The sequence below is a fragment of the Psittacula echo genome (genome assembly GCF_963264785.1).
Source record: "Psittacula echo genome assembly, chromosome: 6".
NCBI lineage: Eukaryota > Metazoa > Chordata > Aves > Psittaciformes > Psittacidae > Psittacula > Psittacula echo.
In genome coordinates, this window is record NC_137743.1 from 21,218,961 (window position 1) to 21,241,455 (window position 22,495).

A 22,495-nucleotide genomic window follows, 5' to 3' on the forward strand; every position below is an offset into this window, starting at 1 on the left:
AGTATGAAAGTAATTCTTGTCAGCAGGGAATGGGAGTGGAAAGTAGCTGGACTGTACATGGCTCATCCCACTGAGGCCAGTAACATGGACATACTGCAGCACAGACCTGTTTTCCTGAGGTGCTGTTTATCCTTCATCTCCAGCAACCCCTGTGAGTCCGGGAGAGTTGGCAAGTTTCTGAGCTGAGCCTCTCTTCGTGGGCCTTTTCTTCTTCCCTTTTTGGAATGTGCCAAAAAAAAGAAGGAAGAAAATCACTGGCAGGCTAAGTCATGCTTTAACCTGGCAAGTAATAAAATGGCACAGTACAGTCTTTCTGAGCCTTCTATAAAAGATGCCACTCCAACAGTACAGCTATCAGAGAGATGGGTTACTCGAGCTTGTGTCTTCACCACTGTGTGTGAAGGCACCTGTGCCTTTCCAGACCTTTGCATCTTCCTTTGCCATTTTTTCTAGGCTTTGAGTGAGGAACCTGAAGGTCTTAAGAAGTTTCTGCTTGGCTGTATGATAGCTGCTTCCTTTTTCCAGTCTTCCCTGCAAAGGTGACTGATACATTATGGCTTTTGAAGAGATACTAAATATTGCAGTGGAAGTTGATGTGTAAAATACAGTCTTAGAAAAAGCAATGACTAATTTACAACTGTGCGTGGCTCCAGCTCGTCAGACAATTGCTGAAAATAATCCACCTTAGAATTCCACAGTTGATCTCTAATTAGAGAAATATTGGAATATGTAACCTGCAGACAGGACAAGATAAGACTGAAGTGATGATATCTCTGTTTTGCCAGTCTGGAAAGTCTGAGCAGAATCACTGTTTGTGAAGGGAATTTCGTAGTGAGAACAGTTGCTGTAAGGATGCTGGTACTGCCTTTGCACTGGATTCATGCTGAGTCTTTGCCACAGCTAAATGCCATTGAGTAGAGTTTTGCCAGCAGTGTCTTTTTTTTCAGGCAGAGAAGATGTCTTCCTTGGTGGGCACCTTCTTCCTAGAGATTTTTTTTTTCTTTAAAAAATATACCAACTGAAAAAACCCAATCCATGAGCACACAAATGGACATTTGGATGTGTTTTGTTGTTGTTTCATGCTTGAAGCTGTTAGTTACCATTGGTTGAGCACGTAAGACAGCTGCTTGGCTTTGCAGAAGCAGCACAAGGAAGAGGGAGCCTTTTCAGCTGTGATACTTAACATTTCCCAAGATTTGGATGTGAATACTTTTTAGCCTCTTGTTGATTTAATTTCTAAGTTAGATGGCTGCTGTCCTTTATAATGGGTCAGTAGAAGATCAGCTGGCCTTACCTTGCTGAGTTGTAAAACTTGTGTTAACACTGCAGGAAATATTGATGATGCGAGGTTGTACCAAATTACTTCCTTGGCAGAGTATGGTAATGGGAACTTTTGCCATTGCCAGATAATACCATTCACTGAGTAGCACATGTCCCTGTAAAACAATTGTAACTTCTTCCAGGACCAGGGCCTTATGCCTCATTCAGAGACAGCACAGCTTAATGGAGAAGGGCTGTGTCAGGCATGAGATCACTTGTGACACAGAGGGGACCATGCCTGTTCTAAGCAGAGTGCTGCTTCCTCTAGTAACCAGAGACTGAAGGGAATGATTGGGTGCTCCAAGGAGAAAGCAGCAGTGTTTTGGTCACTTGTGGATTCCTGTCGTTTAAAAAACAGCAGAATTCATATCCTTTGTCTTTAAATACTCTATGACCATCTTGATGCTGTTGTACAGCCCATGTATGGAAGCCTGTACCAAAGATGGGACTGTCTCTGGAGTGGAACATGCCAACTCTTTTAAGTGAGTAGAAAACTGAGGAGATTTTGTCTTGATTTTCTAACATCTGTTGCATTTGGAATAGGGAGTAGTTTGTGGTTTGTTTGTTTGGGGTTTTTTTTAATTAAAACAAAAAATCTTGCATTTGTAATTTCAAAATGGCTAATAAGGAAATATGTTCTTATCTTTCTACTAGCTTAATTCAGCAGACATTCAGATTATTTGTCTGTAGTAATTTTTTATCTACTCTTTGGAAGAGCCTTAGAGAATTCTAACTACTTTGAGAAGGAAACCACATGGTGAGCAGGTATGAGTCCTGTCCATTATGGAGGAGAGTAGCATGAGGTTGGATGGGTTTATCCCACTGCAGCTCTGAATGCAGTTGATGCAAAATTCTGGTGTGACCTCAGGAGGTTCACTGCTTCTCTCTTTCCAGCAGTACATTTTCCTCCAAGACTGATGAGATTTTAATGTTAAAATAATTTAAAAAAAAGTTTTTCTTCTTGCCTTGAATTTCAGCAGATGCTTGGTAGAAACTGCTGTACCTTACAGATTTTGTCTTCATGCTTCAAATTTTACAATAGTGCTCCTGTGTATGAGAATGCATGGGCCATATTTAGCACACTTTGCTCATCTCTCTGGCTCCTGTCTAAACTAGTGTAAAGCAAAGAGCATCTGTTAGGGGAGAAGACAGAAACGCCACTTCTAGATGTGATTGGGTTGAAAAATGTGACACATCAATTGGTATCGATTGTGGCCATGATCCTGAATTTTATTTTAAACCTTTCCCTGTCTGGACAACTTTTCGTATCAACTTCTTTTACCTGCCTTTTGGATATACAACAGTATCCTGGAATCCATTCTACTGTATTGCCCCAGCTACCAGCAGGTTCCTTTTAAACCATTTGACAGTATGTGTTTCTCTAACAGTGTTTCCCCACCCTTCCTAGGCGCTTGAAGCATCTGCTGGAGGAAAAGCTGGAAGTCATTTAAGAGTAGGGCAACAGAGCACTGCAAATCAGCCGCCTCTGATCTGCAAGAAACAGACCTGTGCAATTCTTGGGGTTTCTCATGAATAGGCACGATTTCTCTGTACCTGGATACTTCACTCTGTCTTGGCAGCCTCATGCAGCTGGCTGTGGTTGACTGGCAATGAACACCTAGTGGATGACAGGCAGACTTTAGAAATGCTGCTATAGTTCTGGTGATAGAAAGCTGTGATGGATTTGGTTTAATAGGATTGTATGCAGGTGCATAGGAATGGATTGGTGGAGTTTTGTGCTGTTTCTCTAAGCTTCTCATAAAATCTCTAAACTTCTAAATACTTGTAGAAATGAAGGGACTAATAACAGATGGGACAGAAAGGGTGAACATTTGGTTACTGAACTGAGAACGAGGACAACAGTGAGGATGTAACTGCTGGACACTGGTTTCTTGTGTGTGTAAGAAGGCAGTGATTTAAAAGAATCCACAGTCATTTATTCATCTCGTGATTGCATCCAGTGGCTATTTTAGGTACAGTGGGGATGAATGGCTCTTTATAGACCATGGTAAGGAATGTCTTGTCTGTGGGGTTCAGTATGTCAGGCCGTTCTTTTTGGGTGGCACAGAGCACTGTTGTGGGGGCAGGACAGGCAGAGCCAACATGCGTGTGCCAGCACAGTTGCGTGAAGTAACACCCTCATGATAGGAAACTGTTTATGCTGATGCTTCTCTGCTGCCAGTGCATGTTGGTGTCAGCACTGGCGTGGGGAGCCAGGATGAGGGAAGCTGGGCTGTTTGTCAGCACTCTGAAATTGCTTGCCTGCCCTCTAAACTACAGCAGGGACTCTTGCGATAAGAGCAGCACATGCAGCCTTTTTAACCGTGCAACATATCCTGTGATAAGAATGCAGCTGGAAGAGTCCACCTTGTTCTGGCACTGGAGGAGAACAAATTCTTTCACAGACTTGGACTCTGTCTGTAGGCTTTATACTGTTTTACTTTTTTTTAATGGTAATGCTGTGACACAGAGGTTCTTAAGCTCTTCATAGCATAATTTTCATGTTAAAATTTATGAGAAATACCAAGTTTGTCTGGCTAGCAACTGTCTCAGATCCAGATCTGGCAATTTTTGGTGAGGATGCAGGTGTGAAACTGAAGGAGTGACTCAGATGTGTGCTGCTTTATTCCTTGTCTTACTGTAGCACTTCAGTCTGCTCATGGTTGTAGCATGTACTCAACATTGCCATGGTGAGAAAGAATACCACTGCCCCAGAAGCTGTCTGTGCAACTGAAGCAGCCTGGAAAGGGGAAGTGGAAGTAGTTAGCTTTCCATTGCACAGAAGTGAATGTACTGAAGAACTTAAATGATTTGCTGTGCTGAACCACAGCCAGCAAGTACACCACTGTATTGGTGATACTTGAAATAAAGATGGGTGTTTCTGTCTATGGGGCTATGGACTCCCCGAGTGCCTGGAGCACAAGTTCTTGGGCAGCTCACAGTACTTGTCCTTCCCATGTTGCCCTCTGGAGAGGGAGTTCTTGAACACTGGAAAATGTATAGAGAAGGTATCAGCATGGAAAAAGGTGGAAACAAAAAAACCCTGACACCGTAAAGCAGACATGCTATGCCAGAATATACTTCCGAATAAAAAACTCTTGCTGGAATCTGTTATACTGTAGTGACTCATGATATTCTCCTGTATTTAAAATGTATTTAAAATTTAAAACTTCAGGGTAGCTAGTTTTGCATCAGAAGTTCAGGTTGCTTTAAAATGTGAGAAATTATGGTTGAAACATAGAATCATAGAATCATAGAATAGTTAGGGTTGGAAAGGACCTTAAGATCATCTAATTCCAACCACCCTGCTATGGGCAGGGACACCTCACACTAAACCATGCCACCCAAGGCTCTGTCCAACCTGGTCTTGAGCACTGCCAGGGATGGAGCATTCACAACGTCCCTGGGCAACCCATTCCAGTGCCTCACCACCCTTTTTTTTTGAAGTTTTAACCCATTACCCGTTGTCCTGTCACTACAGTCCTTAATGAAGAGTCCCTCCCCAGCATCCTTATAAGCCCCCTTCAGATACTGGAAGGCTGCTATGAGATCTCCACGCAGCCTTCTCTTCTCCAGGCTGAACAGCCCCAACTTTCTCAGCCTGTCTCCATATGGGAGGTGCTCCAGTCCCCTGATCGTCCTCGTGGCCCTCCTCTGCACTTGTTCCAACAGTTCCATGTCCTTTTTGTGTTGAGGACACCAGAACTGCACACAATACTGCAAGCGAGGTCTCACGAGAGCAGAGTAGAGGGGCAGGATCACCTCCTTCGACCTGCTGGTCACGCTCCTCTTGACGCAGCCCAGGATACAATTGGCTTTCTGGGCTGCGAGCACACACTGAAGCCGGCTCATGTTCATTTTCTCATTGACCAACACCCCCAAGTCCTTCTCTGCAGGGCTGCTCTGAATCTCTTCTCTGCCCAACCTGTAGCTGTGCCTGGGATTGTTCTGACCCAGGTGTAGGACCTTGCACTTGGCATGGTTAAACTTCATCAGGTTGGCATCAGCCCACCTCACAAGTGTGTCAAGGTCCCTCTGGATGACATCCCTTCCCTCCGGCATATCAACCGAACCACACAGCTTGGTGTCATCGGCAAACTTGCTGAGGGCGCACTCAATCCCACTGTCCATGTCATCAACAAAGATGTTGAACAAGACCGGTCCCAACACTGATCCCTGAGGGACACCACTTGTTACCAGTCTCCAGTCGGACATTGAGCCACTGACCACAACTCTTTGCGTGCAGCCATCCAGCCAGTTCTTTATCCACCAAGTGGTCCATCTATCAAATTGATGCATGTCCAATTTAGAGACAACATAACTTATTGATGTCATACAAGTTTGTGGAAGAAAAAGTTACAGGTTGCTTAGTACGTTGCCCTTTTTGCTCTGCACATAAACTTTTGAAGACAGTGGGTTTGGCCTCTCCAGTTGCATCATGTAGGTCCTAAAGAATGTGGTTTATAGCTGTTTCCTCAGAGTTTAAATGTTTTTCATAATGATCCAGAAATCTAGATTTTTAGTAAGACTTCCAGGGCAAAGATATATTGTAATTTAAACCTGTAAATAAAGAGTTACCTGGCATTTCACTCATAAATCGTTCGAAAGAAATACATTTTTATGTGCACCACTTTGGAAATTTCTTATTCAACCAGAGACAAAGAAGGAATGATTTCATACTTCAAAACACAGAATCATTTGGTTAATAGTATACTGGTTTTATTCTGGCTTAAGAGGAATATTTTGCCTGGCAGCAGTTAAACAATAGTGAATAATGTTGCCTAGGCATCTGTCGTTCATAAATAGCTTTTATAACTGTTAGCATCTGATGTAATGGAAAATAAGTGATGCAGCACAAGAATTTCCTAAAAATGCATCATTGTTATCTGTGAACAATACAGAATGTGAACAATGTCTTCCCTGAACAATGACGAGATTGTTTTGTTTCATCACTATCTTGCATTGTAAATGTTTACTCTGTTTGAGAAACCCATGGTTTCATTGTCTTCAATATAAATTTATGCATATGTTTTTAATAGTATTCATTAATTTTTAAGACAAAAGTACAGAGCAATTTTTTGCTGCACTTCAGAACTGGCTTAGAGTTTCGTGAACTCCAAAGAGATTACAGTAGAGAATGGGAAGTGATCATTAATTATTCATAGGTGTTACATTATACTGTGGACTTGTGTACTAGACTAGAAATTTGCCTGCAGATATATGTTGGTGTAGATTTCTCTCACTGTATTAGTATGTCTCTCTTCCCATTTGATTATAACCTTCATTAGCATTTTCTTTTAAAAACCATTGATCATCATATGGAGTGTTTTGCCAAGTTATAATGATTGTGCAGGCATTTTTCTCAATAGATTGACTACTATTCTGCGTGTCTGGGGTGTTCCCTTGTCCTTGATGTCACTTGCTGACTTCCCTTGGCATTTCATGTTTAGTGGGTTTTGGCTTTTGACCATTAATTGGGAGGGGGGAGTGTTTTTTGTACCCAGTTGCAGGGGATTGACTGCAGCAACCTTGGTGGGCCATTCCCAAACTTATGTTTACAGTAATCTGACCTTTTTTTTTTTTTTTTCCTTTAATTTAAGAATTTCAAATTGTATGAAACCTCCTATACAATTTCAAATTGTATGAAACTGCACTCTAACCAATTCTGTGGGTAAGGAAAACATGTATTGACCAGTGTGCACACTAATGGAATCCATGTAGGTTACTGTTGTGCAATGCTTTTGGACATGTAATGAGAAAGGAAAAACAGGGTTTTTTCCAAAACTGTAGCAGCTAAGCATGGTACGGTGGCAATTCCTGTGAAGAAGCAAGTCATCATCCATATCTTTAAGAAAAATTTCATTTCAGCCATGTGATTAAGACAGCCTAATTTTTGCTCTGCAACGTGGCTTCAGTGCCAAACCATAGGGAAGAATGCCTCTTCTGGAGGGGGGCATTAATTTCTCAGGAAACCAGTCTCATTGTGGGAGTTGATAGGATCATGGCTAAGGGTGATAACGAGACAAGTCTCTGTACATGCTGAGATATTGCATACTGCTTGCAGCAAAGCTGTAAAGAGTCACAGCTTGCGGTGTGATTCATGTGCTAGATCTGCTGTTTGAAAGCACCTCAGGGCAGGAAGATGTGTTTAATGTGAAGGGGTGAGGTGAAATGGTGATTATCTAGGCAAAAGAACAAGCAGCACCCCCTTATGCAAATGGATTTGGAAATCTGGTGGAGCAGGTAGAGCAGCTTGCTGGTTGTGAAAATGGCAGTCCTGGCCATTGACCTCTCCCAGACCCCCCCAGTTAAGGCTTCCCAGTGTAGTAAGTAAAGCTTCTGCTTTACCTCTGTTTCTTTTTGTTTGTTATAGTTAGAGACTGTCCCAGGGATTACTGCTGATGTTATGGAGAGTTTCATCAAGAAAGATACAGGAGGAGTACTTAAAATTGTGTATTATCTAGCTGACCGTTGATGTAGTTAAAGAAGTTTTGCCTCTGTAGCTGGAGTTTACTGCCCGTGTGTGTAGAGCATCTGGCAGTTTGTTCTTTTCACAGGACGTCAGGAATGTTCACTGATGCCTCTGATGCAGGTAAGTTGCTATTAGCAGCATAAACAGACAAAAGTAATTTCTTTTGGCTCAAGGGACTGTAATGACTGTACATTTTGTTACTGGAACAGAGGAAAGTGACATTTGTTTTCTTCTGAGTGCTACCAAGGTAGTTCATAACTGCAGTTAGCAGCTGATTGGAATTGAAGGGGACAGATTTCAAGGAATCTATTTCTCAGAGGTGTAGCTACTGCTCAGCTTCCACTGAAATCAGGGGAGAGGGTTGCTAAGACCTCTGGGACCATTATTTATTGATGCTGTAGTTTAACAGCTTGCTTGTCTAGTTGTATTATGTTTGTAAAAACAATCATATTCTTACTTTGAGAGGAGTCAGCCAGAGCTGGCAAATACCTCTATTTCTGTATGTGTTTTGTGTAGTCTACAGCCTTATATTCCTGTTCCCTTTGGAAGCTGCTCAATGTACATGGATACCATGCAGATGGATATCTTGTCCCTCTTGTCCCTTTCTAAACCTTTCTTTTGATTTCAACTATGTAACATGATTAATTTTTTTTTATTATTATTGGAAGAGAAATGGTTTTTAGTATTGAAGCTGATTATTTTTAGGACACTAGCAGGTGGAGGAAAGGAGGAACTGAGATAATAAAGGGAGAAGTTGCAGCTGAGCTACTAAACACTGTAAGATATATGGGCAGAGCTGTAAATAGCAGTAATACAGAATTATATCTGCCTGGTCTCAGTACAAGGGTTCTTTTCATTTTTAACACTGAACTAGCCCTGAAATGTGAAAGGTACTGCAGGGAAAGAAGTGTTTGTTTCTCTCCCTTAAGCTCCTTTGATTAGATTTCTTTGTCAAGTTAACAAATGCATGTGAAGAGCATGGGGCTTGATAACATCTCCTAAATAATGCTGTTAACAAAGTACTGATTAAGCTACAGTAAAACAAAATGAAACGCAGATGCAGGATTCTCTTACTGAAAATACACATCTGTCATCTCGAGAAAAGGATTATGTAAGCTACATTAGTGGGGGAGGAGTCCAGACAAGCTCAAACTAAAATAAATAAAAGCTTTAAACTGGAGCCAACAGAAGCTAATAGGATTGGAAATATTTGCAAATACAGAAAATGTAGTGTATAGAAAGTAGGCATAAGCTATAAGGTATAATGAGCCAACAGAAGCTAATAGGATTGGAAATATTTGCAAATACAGAAAATGTAGTGTATAGAAAGTAGGCATAAGCTATAAGGTAAGGAAAGTTCAGATGCACACAGGAATTTGCTAAGGTCGCTGCATGAAGGCTTCTGTTACCTTCAGAACAACAACAAAAACAAATAATTCTTTTAATGGGGCTTGGAGATTTTGCATCAAGACCTCCAGCAGCAAAACAGATTCCACATCTGCATTAACAGATTATTTCAGGTCTCACAGGAGAAAGTAAGCCAGCTGATGAAGATGTTATTATATCACCTAGCAGCAGTCACAAGTTTCTTCAGAGGATTTCCATTCCTGTTTGGGTTGGTGAGATTTTGTGCTGCATAGAGAGGAAGTTTCAGAAGACCAGAGTTCAAGGTAGTGATCCACAAAGTCTTAGGGCAGCAATTTCCAGCCTGCAGTTGGTAGGTCCCCTGAAATCCACAGACTGCATCTATTCCATGGCAGGATTGTGACGGCAGTGCATGGTGCTGCAGAGTCTGGATTATCTGGACAGCAGTGATCTGTTGCTTTATTTTTAACTACCCATCCTCCAACAGATTATCAGATCATTGACCTATGTGATACAGCTGTTGTCATTAATGGGGGCTAGGGAAACGGAATTAAAATGTAAGAAGCAGACCAGAATGACTCACAGGTGAAATTCCTTCCAGTTCCCTTCCATTAGTGACTATCATCTTGTTTCTACCACAGGTTCCAGGGTTTACCTTTCATTCACATCAAGACAGACTCTTTTATAATCCAGAATGCCTGTGGTACTTTAAATAGGAAACCAGCTGACGTATTTGCTATTTTTTTTTGGTTTTCATCTCCTGTGAATAATGCAAAGCATGTGTACACACCTACATACATTCTTAGGATGCTTTTCTTTTTGTAAGGACTGTGAACATCTGCAGCCACTGCCATTACAGCTCCAGAGCTTCTGCTGAAGTTCTCCAGCATATGCCATATAGTAAAGGTATATGGTGGACTTTCTGAAGTGTAAATGACCTAATAAAATCTGCAGTTCATACTCCATGTTTTTAGATTCAGTAGATACCAAACCACAAACAGAAGGCCATTATTTGTGCTTACTTGCCCCAGTCTAGCTGGGAATCTTTGGCAAAGAGCAGTTTAGCCTTTACTTTGGAATGTGTAATGAGCAAAGAAGCTGCAGTGGGTGACAGGTGAGGGACAGCAGAATAGCTCATTTCACCTACTTCTGCTATACGGAAGTTACCTGTTGTTGGTAATCGTTCCTCATGTACTTAATGCTGGTAACCCAGGGGAACCTGATTTTCTGCTTCTGTTGCTGTCAGGGGAATGCCCCAGGTGCAAGACCCAACTCATGTGCATGCTTTTCCTTCGTGGGTTTTTTTTGTTTGGTTGGTTTTTGTTTTGGTTTTTTGTTTGTTTGTTTCTCAGCTACCTTCAGAGACTCTTTGTCTCATTGCCCCTGAATCTGACTGTTCTTGCTGCAGCTTCATGGTTCTGGCAATGTGATGAGGACCCAGCTGATGTGGTTCCAGGTATCTGCTGGCATTTTTAGTAACTGTTTTTCCTGTCCTGCAGGAAGCAAAACTGGATTACCTGGTTGGGTGAAATCTTAGTGCCATTGAGCTAAGATCTTCCATGGGCTCTGAGGCCAGGATTTTGATCTCTTTTGTCTTTTGTAATGGAATTGGTTTCAGAAGGCTCTCTGCAATATGCAGTATGCCTGCAATCCATTTTTCAGGAAACAATGTAGCTGTAGATGAGGGTAACAGGAGAGCTTCAGGCTGTTCTCTGTGTTGGCATTCCCACGTGTCCCACCAAGGTTTGCAGGAAACCTGCCTGTGCAAGAGCAGTATGCTGTATTTGTGACTTACTGGCTGGTGGCAGCATCAGTAAAGAAATCTCTAAAGGGTGCAGCTATGAAAACAGGAATAATTTTTATTATAGTTTGCTAAATGCCCAAACTCCTAAGAGAGGTTTTATTTAAGTGTTCTACTCCAGTAAGTGATCTGTGAACAGCCATGAGGGTAGGAGGAGAATAGGAACCCTTCTCCTTCACAGGTAGATGACCACCCTGCCTATGGGACCTGACTTGTCCTCCATGTACCCTCCTCTCTCCTTATCCAGCCCTTACTGGATTACTTCAGCTTTCCAGGCCAAAAGGAGCTGGAAAGTCCTTCCATCATGAACAGAACAGCTTGTACACTAGTGATTATGGGACTTTTCTGGTTTATGAACCAAATACCACACGAGGGAGAAGCAAGCTGAGCCTTTATCTGACACCTCCTGGGTGAGTGTACTCAGCTGTTGGGTGGAGGTAGTGTAGTGATGAGGAACTCCCGCTTTATGTGAGAGATGACCTGAGCATCTAACTGGAATCCCGAAGAGAAGGGAATATCTAGGAGCAGACCCCTGGCCTTAGCATTTCTTCCTTGGGGGCCTTTTGGGCAATCCCTCCAGTTTGATGTGCTTGAAGCTTGGATCCCTCTTCGCAGGTGCCCAGCTCCTCATCCCTGGATCAGGGAACACGTGGTCTTAATTTAGCCATGGAAAATGTTCTGTGGAGCTTGTCATAACTTGCTTTGTGTTGAGTGGCATTGCTTTTCTGGCCTTCTTGTCTGTTTGGACTTGATACTGCAGATGGTCTGTTGATTCATGTAACTTTATCCTTTAATTAGTGCTGTGGAGTTAACGTGCTTCAAGTTGAGTTGATACAGACAGGCTTTGAGTGTGTGTGTTGTTAGGGACCGTCCAGATTGGGGATGCTACAGTGTGGCATCTGGGTTATGTTTAGAGCTTTTTCTAAGACACCCTTGAACAAAGACAGGCTTTATTAGAGCGTCTGCCAGGCTTCTTTACAGAGGAGGGCTGTTTCACACAATCTTTGAATATCTAATTTGATTATATCTGCTGCTTGAACTCTTTCAAAGAATTCTAACACACACTATCCTCAAAGAACCTTCAGAAAAACTGGTTTGACTTGTTTGTCATAATCATAGAATCATAGAACAGTTAGGGTTGGAAAGACTCTTTCTAGTAGAAAGATCATCTAGTTCCATAATCAGAGGAAGTTAACTGTGTTTTCTAACATTTTTCCTTGTTCTCTTTATGGTAATAACATGTTCTTGCTGCAAGCCTAGAACTCTTTTTGAGGGGGGACACAGAGCAGGGTCCATCTCCTTCACTTTATCTCAGCTATCACTGGCAATAGCACAGAACATATTACTTGGTGTATTTTCACTGGAGCTTAAAGTTCCTTGGATTTCATTTCCTTATGTTTTCTTGGGAAGATACCTTACCTTCCTGCCTTCTTTATTACAGTTTCATATTCCCATCTCAACCCACATTTAATTCTCCTCTAGCTTGGCTCCTGTAGAGGATACAGCTAAACAGGTGTGTGGAGGACTTGGAGAGTTTCTGTGTTTTCTCTTTATGCTGAGATTCAATAGTGCTGGTAAGTGCCATGTTTCCTTCTGTCATCCAGTAAGGAAGTGTCCTTGTTGTTGCTTGTTTATGCATGTAGATGTGTTTTATCTTTTTAATCAGTGATGCCTAGAAGTTATGGAGACACTGCCTCTAAAGCTTGCATGCATGCTCTATGATGCACCATCTTGGTATCTGTGGAAGTAATATAAATCTTGACTGTGTGTCAGTAAGGCGTCTGAATTTGGCTGAGCACTCTAATGCGCAGGTGGCATAGCCCAGCAAATGGAGTGTGTGATTGGGGAGCAGCAGGCATTGCCTGCATTTTTGGTTTTGCTCATGACTTGTTCAGCAAGCTTTGATAACTCTTTTCTCCTCAGTGCAGAGATGATACTGAACTATCATTTCCTGCATAAAGTGCCTTGGATATACAATATTTTTTTCCTTGCTATTTAATCAAAAGCAGTCAAAAGACTTGATCCTGTTTTCATTTTACAGAACTGTGAAGTTTAATGGAAATATAACCAGACCAGCATCTCTTGCAGAATTAAAAACCTAGGAAGCTTGTCCTATCTTCAGAACTTCCAATTAATTAAATATTCAATGAGAAATGTATACGATGAAAGTTAAGAGTATGCACCTAAGTGCTAGGCTATAATACTTCCAAATTGTTAAGGAACATAATATATAGGGCACTGTTGTCTGCTTTCACAGACTCAAAACCAACCAACAGAAAAGTTGATATGTTATGGAAACAGAAGAACAGTGCATCATCCAGTTGTCCTATTTAGTATAGTCTCTGCTATGTTTAATTCCCCTCTTATCCTTTCTTTATACACAATTGATTGTGTCTCATTTGTAGCAGGTTACATTCTAAATAAAGGCTCCACAATCCTACATGTTTCAAAAAGGTTTTTATTTAAAGTAACTTCACTAATCTAAGAAAAGGTATGGCTAATTATGGCTGCCTTCCAGATTAGTGTTGTCAATTCTGGCTAATTTACATCTATCACTATCTTTCCTATGTGTAATGCTTCCCTGTTGTATTAGTAAAAGCAGGATAAAGTATGTGTGTTGTAGTCCAGTGGATTCCTGATTTCTAGCAGGGGATTTTGATAATATTATTCTCTAATAGCCTTAGGAAAGGAACAGCTCACATGATGCATCTTCCTGTTGCCAGTTGTTACATATTTATATGTATGACTTGGGCCAAATGAAGGCCACTGACTCTTTTTGAGCAAAGCTACAGCATTCAGCCTGATTCAGGATAATGGCTGAGGCAGTTTGATCCAGTGTGGTGGGGCTAGCAGTTCAGGCAAATACTGTCATGAGCTTTGCTCTGCACCTCCAGGTAGTGTGTTCCAGGTGCTCTGCATACAGCAACTCCTCCTCCTCCCTGTCCACGCGGACTTGAGCGTGATCCCTGCCCCCTGGCTCTGCTCTTGGACCACTTTCACAACTGGTTGATTATTTATTTATTGATTCATTTGCATAAATAGTGCTCTGACTTGTCTAGTTCTAGCTCTTTAAAACTCCTGCATCTTTTCCTCACTCAGCCAGTGCACCAAACTCTCCTGTTCAGAATCCGGAGAGAAAGTAAGAGGTGCATCTTTTACCAATTGATGGCTTAACTTTGGTTTAGAAATAACTGCATTTCAAGCTACTTTAACATCACTGTTTTTATTTTTAGGTGCAAGGCCTGACAATGGCACTGAATGAGCACAGTCTTCAAGCCTCCTTCCTGTAAATGATAGGACCAAACAAGGCGGTGTGATGAACATGCCACTGCATCAGATCTCTGTCATTCCAGCTCAGGATGTTACCTCTTCCAGAGTCTCCAGGAGCAAGACCAAAGAAAAAGAGGAACAGGTACTGCCAGATATGCTTGATTTTTCACAGGGAGTTATCTAACTATAAAATTACAGGAGTGATCAAATCAGACCTGCTTCTGTTCCAAAGCCCAAACTCCTTGAGTGAAGATGAATGTTACCAAATTCTCTCTATATTCTCATGTTTGCTATATTAAAGCAGCTGTCTGCAAAGTTCTTGAAATTGATGTTGAATAAGTTCTCTAAAGTGCAAGCCAGGGCCTTCTATTTTACATAAGAATTCAAGCCAGGGATTTTGGATGATGGCTCTAGTATTGTTGTCACAGAAGCTGTTACAGGTATATTTTATCTTTCTAAGATAGTATGAGGTGTGAACCCCTATATGGAGCCATACATCCTGTTTTCCTTTGCTCTTGGCAGCATCTAGTAGCTGTGTTATCACAGAATCACAGAATCCCAAGGGGTGGAAGGGACCTCATAAGATCATCTAGTCCAACCCCCCTGCAAGAGCAGGGTAACCTAGAGTACATCACACAGGAACTTGTCCAGCCGGGCCTTGAATATCTCCAACGTAGGAGACTCCACAACCCCCCTGGGCAACCTGTTCCAGTGCTCTGTCACTCTCACGGTAAAGAAGTTTTTCCTGATGTTCACATGGAACCTCTTATGCTCCAGTTTACACCCATTACCCCTTGTCCTATCACTGGACATCACTGAGAAAAGCCTAGCTCCATCATCCTGACACTCACCCTTTACATATTTGTAAACATTGATGAGGTCACCCTTCAGTCTCCTCTTCTCCAAGCTAAAGAGACCCAGCTCCCTCAGCCTCTCGTCATAAGGGAGATGTTCCACTCCCTTAATCATCTTTGTGGCTCTGCGCTGGACTCTTTCAAGCAATTCCCTGTCCTTCTTGAACTGAGGGGCCCAGAACTGGACACAATATTCCAGATGTGGCCTCACCAAGGCAGAGTAGAGGGGGAGAAGAAACTCTCTTGACCTACTAACCACACCCTTTCTAATGCACCCTAGGATGCCATTGGCCTTCTTGGCCACAAGGGCACATTGCTGGCTCATGGTCATCCTCCTATCCACCAGGACCCCCAGGTCCCTTTCCCCTTCACTACTTTCCAGCAGGTCAACCCCCAACCTGTACTGGTACATGGGGTTTTTCCTCCCCAGATGCAAGACTCTACACTTGCCCTTGTTGAATTTCATCAAGTTTCTCCCTGCCAAACTCTCCAGCCTGTCCAGGTCTTGCTGAATGGCAACACAGCCTTCTGGTGTGTCAGCCACTCCTCCCAGTTTAGTGTCATCAGCGAACTTGCCGAGGGTACATTCAGTTCCCTCATCCAGGTCATTGATGAAAATATTAAACAGCACTGGTCCCAGCACCGACCCCTGAGGGACTCCACTAGTCACAGACCTCCAGCTAGATTCTGCCCCATTGACCACAGCTCTCTGCCTTCTTCCTTTCAACCAGTTCTTGATCCACCTCACTACCTGATCATTATGGTTCATAGTGATTAGGATTCACAAGGAAGGAAATACATACCCATACATACTGTTTTCTGAAGATACGATTTGTATTTTTAACTTGGCAGCATGTATGAATGGAATAATTTTGAGGTCTTGTGGTGGTAATGAGAACCAGAATGCAAAAATATCTGAAGTATCTAATGATTATAAGTATAATAGAATCTGATCAATAGGCTACTTAAGAATTCTTACTAGTCTTCATGTGTCAACCTTATTTACTCCTGGACTGTCTCTCTGATCCAGCCCAAAGACCTTAGTGTGCATCATGCTTTAGTGTACACTGCACTGCATTGAATTTTGCATTATCTGTCAGTTACATAGAAACCTCTTTGTGATTTTTTTAGGTTTACTCTAACATAAAATCAGATCAAGAGAACATTCACATTATGGTACAACAGCAGAGCTTGTTTTGTGAATTTCTCAGTAGTAGGAGATACAGGATCCTCAGATCTAGGGTGTAGCTTACATAGAAGGGGTATAAAGGCACTGTCATGTTACACAAAGGGATTCATTAAGACAAACTTTGGGTAGGATAAAATAAGTTGTTCCTCGTGTGTTAGGATCATCTGCCCTGACTACTCTCCTCACCTGTCAGCTGTCCAAATAGCACCTACCAAAGTCACCAGTGAGTCAGTAAAAATAAGTTGGCCTATTGTTATTTTTTTGAGTGTTTTCCTTAGTAACATCTTAAAATGGATTCTGGCTCTTCAGATTCTTAAACCAGTACTTAATTAGGCTGGCATACTGCTGCTTTTGGTTGCCAAGACTAGGCAAGAAGTTATCCTCACAGATGGGGTCCTCTAAATCCACAAATCACCTTGTCTCAGCAGTATGCTGGAATCTCTTACTTCTGCACATAGTTGCCATCTAGGTAAGAGGGTTCTGCTGTTTCTTCCTTCCAGTCCCTTCCCATATGAAAACTGATTACGCTAAAACAGTCTCTCTGCCAAAAGCAGGGCAGTGCTGTGAATTAACTACAACCCCCTGGGGTGGTGGGGATTAGGAGACTGATAAGATGCGAACAGCTTATGGTAACTTTGACCATGCAATGAGCTCAGAAGTGGGAGTCCCATGTCTCGTTCTATACTTGTTCATTTCTGACACAGCAACTTCAATGTTAACAAATCTCCCCTGTGTTTTCTTCATGATAACTAGTTGTAATGTTGATTATTGTTTTCCCTGCCAGGCTGCTATTGTACTTTCATGCCTTGGGATATTTAAAACCTAAGAGAATATTTAAATACTTGCGGTATTGTAGAGGAAATAACAGGGACTGTGACTATACAAACAGTAGATTAAGCTAACCTGGAAACAATTCATGTTTCCCAAGTCTTGTCCTTCCTGTCTCCATAAGCATATTCATTCATCCCTCAAGTGTCCTCTATTCTGCCAAAACCAGTACTGGAACCACAACTGCAACCACAACTGCCTGCCATCCTCAATGCACAGCTATACTGACGCTGAGGCTGCTCCTGTGCTAATGAGCCACAGCTTGGCCCTTCTGTGTTCTTCCCCACTCCAGCAAGCTGTGTTGCTTCTCATGTTAACCTTTAATGCTGGAACTAACAAGTGAGCTGGAGGGTAGTCAAGTTGTTAATGTGCTGACTTTGACCAATCCAATTAAATTTTCCTATTGCATCAGTTAGGACATTCAAGGCTACTTGCTAGTCAGAGTCCCTGTATCTCTTGGGTGCAATAAGGACCTGCTGGCCATGACTGTGAGTTTTGTTTATATTTGCAGTATGCAGTAGAGTGGAGATAGGATGCAAGAAAAAGAAATGGTAGATTGTCACTGCCACGTTTTTATTTACTTCAAACTGCCTTTTTTCTGTTTGAGATAGAAACCACTGCAAGATAAAGAGGAGCATGATCCTGTGTTGAGCAAATCTGCTGAGCAGTTGCAGCTTATTTTTGTGCCCTAGTAATATCTGCTGTACAAGGGAACAGACACTAGGTAAAACTGAGGAGGAAGGCATTTGCAGTTCAGTTTCATAACTTCAGTGCTTTCATATTTCAGTTGTGTGACTTCTCATTATGCAACCCCACTCACAGTTATTTCTTTGTGTTCTGGGTGGCCTAGACACAGTTCTCATGGATTTCTGTATAAACATCTAATAGTTTTTCAGGAGCAAGTGCAACATTTCATGGTTTTAATCAAGTGCCATGATTTTCTCTACCTTATCTTCACTATGTAATAGAAACACTCCTTACCTTTTCTGTATAGGGACAATAGTAAGCACCTCAAACAAATGTGTGTACTGTGGTCATAAAACATTTTGGAGTTGTACAAAGCCACTTGCCAATCTGAACAAAATCAAACAAACCCCAAACCACAAGCAAAGCCAATATTAGTACTTCAAAGATATATATGTTGGCTTGCTTTGTAATACCAGGCTAAGTTCTTAGGCCAAGTCCATTGTCAGGTGTGTGCTTTGTAGATTGAGCAGACTCATGTGCATATCTCCCCTATTTATTGCTAAGCTCTGGCTAAAGCCAAGGTGAGTAAAGTGTCAAGTAGCAGATGAGATTTTGTCTTACTTTTGCTCTTGCTGTTTCAGACTAGATCTTTGGCTTGTCTGTACCTGCATCCTGCATTGTAAGAAGTCCTTCAGAGGAAAGGCTCAAGCAGCACAGCAGCAGAAAATGAAGTACCAATGTGCTTAGAGAAAGAAATTCACTAGTCTGTGAAAAATCAGTGTTTGTCCTATTCCCAGAAGGAAAATGCTTTTCATTCCATTCTGTTATCTTTTGTGATTATGGATGTGTTTAATTTTCCACATTTGTAGTAGAGGCTCACAGGAAAAAATATCAAGCTGAATAGTTCAGATCTCTTACTATTTCTTCTCTTTCACACTTCTGGTCAAGTTGTAGCGTTTGTATTTCAGGTTAAGGCTTGGCTTGTTTTAGTGATAGTTTTCCTTGCTACAAGAGCAAGTTTTCTGAGCTAATGATTTGTGACTAACAGTGAAGAATAGCAAAAAATCCTTACCACCTTTATCATTATAATCCAGTTTCTCAAACTGGGTGATTTATAGTCCCTAGGCATGCCTCATGGCAGATTAACATTTACATTCAATACCTGTGGAGGTCTGGGACAGAAATCCTGCTGTATTTGAAGAGGTGGTAAAAAGCACAGCTCCTGCCTACTGTTTCCATTTTAAGTCCTCAGTGATATGTGTAATTACCAGAGCCTGGTAGATTCTGATTTGGGTTAGTGTAATTTTCAGGATTTAAAATAATTGAGAACTGTGGTTAATAGCAGTTTTTCATGAAACTTTGTCTGTTTTCCCAGTGAAAATAGGGAAGGTCATAAAGGGATTATGGCTCTTGCGTCTAACTCAGATGAACTGTTAGATTTAAGGGCGGTTAATAACCGTCATTAGCTTCTTACTTATCCTTCACTAGGAATAGCTTGATACTTACCTAATTTAAGGGAGAGTGACTAACAGTGTCACTGTTAGTCTATTGTTTGTGAGATGCTACAACCTCCCCCGCCCCTGTTTGGTGGGTTACAGGCTGGCAGTGATGTTTCCTAATGTGTCAAAAAGCAAACAGCTCTCAGGATTTGGCCTGGAAATGAGGATCTGATGCTGGCATGTGGTTGAGGTGTTGCTCTGGCTTTGTTTTGTTGCCTATTTGAGGGCTTTGTGCCTGGTTTGCTGAAACCAAGCTCTTAGTAAATGTTACTGCAGGGAGTTCTGCTCCCTGAGCAATAGCTTCTACATTGCTCTTCTGAAAACATGTGAGTACTTCCCAACCATGGCCTCCTGTCCTATAGAATCGTAGAATCATAGAATAGTTAGGGTTGGAAAGGACCTTAAGATCATCTAGTTCCAACCCCCCTGCCATGGGCAGGGACACCTCACACTAAACCATGTCACCCAAGGCCTCATTCAACCTGGCCTTGAACACCGCCAGGGATGGAGCATTCACAACCTCCCTGGGCAACCCATTCCAGTGCCTCACCACCCTCACAGTAAAGAATTTCTTCCTTATATCCAATCTAAACTTCCCCTGTTTGAAGTTTTAACCCATTACCCCTTGTCCTATCACTACAGTCCCTGATGAAGAGTCCATCCCCAGCATCCCTATAGGCCCCCTTCAGATACTGGAAGGCTGCTATGAGGTCTCCATGCAGCCTTCTCTTCTTCAGGCTGAGCAACCCCAACTTTCTCAGCTTGTCTTCATACAGGAGGTGCTCCAGTCCCCTGATCATCCTCGTGGCCCTCCTCTGGACTTGTTCCAACAGTTCCATGTCCTTTTTGTGTTGAGGACACCAGAACTGCACACAATACTCCAAGTGAGGTCTCTGCAGATGGACAAGATCAGTGTTTGAATGAGAGATCACAAGATGTTGGTGCAAGTCATTTTGGGTGCACACTACTCTTTCTTCGCAGTAGCTTGGTCCTGCAAAGCAGTATTGAGTTGTCAGCAAAGATCATGTAGCATTTATCACAGAAGCAGATGAATGTTCTAGTCTAAATTTAACTTGCTAATTCTGCTTGATTGACCAAAACTCCTTTCTGTCCTCTGCTTTTGAGGAACTATCTTCTTGTTTTCCAAGTGCTGTGTAGTGTTACTGGCTGCTGTGTGCTCAGCAGAGATGCTGTGATCATCTCAAATATCTCCAGATGCTTCTCAAAGCTGTTATCTTAGAGATACCATGACTGCCTGTCTTGCCTGGATGAAATTACGTTGAGAGGCACTGTTCTGCATCTTGCTAAATTTCTTCTACTGTCTTAATGATTTCTTGTATCCTGTAACAGGAAAGGCATTATGGCCTGTTGGTTCAAAGAAGCCATGTCATACTGAAAAAGCAGGACTTACTTGAAGAAGGATGGAAAAAAAAGGGATAGATGCATTTGCAAGAATTTTTAGTCGTAGATCAGTAACTCAATATAAAAGTGCATGCTTTACGCTGTGGAATCCAGTGTGACACTTTGAGAGCTATTATATTGGTTTTAAGGTACAGAAGCACTCTGTGGTCTTTCTCCATTCACTTTTTGGACTTTGAGCATGTGAATGTGGGCTCTGACTGACTGAACTTGATCCAAATATTCAGGCATTGATGTGTGTGTGTGGTTTTGCTTGCCCATTGAAGCAGATAATTCGTTAAGCAGCCAGGCTGCAAATCCTTTGGGAATTTCACCTTAATATTTTTCTACTGAGATTTGTGTGTTCATGTGTAGCTGTGTTGTATATTAACACTGGGCCTGGCATTTTTCCTTTATTAAATTTGCTTTGTATAGAAACTGGTTAACTGTGGAAGAATTTTTATCTGGGTATCCTGTAACTCTTCCATGGGAAAGCAGCATGAGTGTCCTGCTGTACTGCTTATAGACTTGGCCTCAAAGTGGGAATAGCAAAGTAATTTCCTGACTATTCAAACCTTGACTTTTAGCTATCACATTTTTCAATGGATCATAAAGCATTTCGCAGAAAAAGTTGATGTTGTGCTTCCCGCTTTTTAAAAAGTAGTAATTTGACAATTTTTTGACACAGCAGACAGCTTGTGACAGAAGCACCCCTGAAGAGCTGCAGTGGAAATGCTTTAATTTCCGCAGTCTGGGAGCAGATATTATTTCTCAGACCTTGTCATTTGAGAATGCAACAGATAACTAAGGTGGCTGTGACATCCTTCCAAACTGTATCCCTGAAGCTGTGCTGCGGTGCTGAAAGTGTGGTATTTCCATGGCTGATTTCTGTGCTAAAACACACATTTTTAGGACATCTCTGTGTAGGAGCAGGTGCCTAAACCTATTCCCACTCTGATTGCTTTTAACAGGTAAACAGTCTAGTAAGGAGTACTAAGTAAATAGGAAAATTGCTTTAGAAACTGCTTCACACCAATTGCCTCTCTCTTTTCCATGAGTTCATTTATAAGTGCTTGAATACCACCCTGCTTGTGATCTCTCCTGTTGGTTATTAGAGAGTTGTTCTTGTGCTTGTCAAGACAACTGAACTATTACTTGTATCAAACCCTTCCTTGGCATAGCACTTAGCAGTTTCTGTGCCCTTCTGAACTTGCTGTTAAGGGGCATTGTCTATTTCTTTTCTCTATAAACATCTTGGCATCTGGCAGTGGTGTGAGTGCCTGAGGTGCTCCTTCTGCTCTTGCCTGCCTGCCTTCTTCCTATGGGCAGTTGCCACTGTTCCTACCCCTTGCCAGCTTCAGGGCTTTCTTCTTCTCTCCTGTGTGTCCCTGGCAAGAGCACCGCTATCGTTCCCTTCTGTGTGGCACCTGGAAAGGTGGCAAGAAACACAGAGCGTAGGCAGGCCTGGATTAAACCAGCGGTCTAGAATTTGGCATTTGTCTGTCTCTTACTGCCTTGCTTAGATGGTGTTGGGCAAGTCCCTAGAGTGCCTTCGCTGTCCTCCTTCCATCTATGAAGGAGGACTAGTACTGCTGGGTAGCCTTGTAAAGGGCTTCAGGTGTATGGATAAAAGCTGAGCAGCTGGAAGGGTTTGCAACTAGGTCCTCCAAGATGACTGCTTTGCCAGAGTCCCACTCTACTACTGGTTCTGCTGAGCTGGCCTAAAGCTCTGCTGCAGCACATAAGGAGCAAGGGGTGCATGGAGATCAGAGGGGTGCTCCTCTTGCAGGTTGGCATCATTTCATCTTGCTT

At 42.1% G+C, this 22,495-nt stretch overlaps 1 protein-coding gene across 5 annotated transcripts in view; it reads left to right on the forward strand.

Annotated features, from left to right (window-relative positions):
* Positions 1-22,495, forward strand: part of MARCHF8 (membrane associated ring-CH-type finger 8) — a 108,169-nt gene that overhangs the window by 10,393 nt on the left and 75,281 nt on the right. For 4 of the 5 annotated variants that reach the window (XR_013957178.1, XM_080620694.1, XM_080620697.1 and 1 more), the window contains exon 2: positions 14,192-14,370. Coding sequence is in view for 4 of the 5 variants with exons in the window: in XM_080620694.1 (XP_080476820.1) it covers positions 14,275-14,370 (96 nt within the window). In the remaining variant the exon portion in view is untranslated. Of the gene's footprint in view, positions 1-10,246; positions 10,614-12,440; positions 12,533-14,191; positions 14,371-22,495 lie in introns of those variants that run through there. The other variant, XM_080620695.1, reaches the window with a different exon arrangement.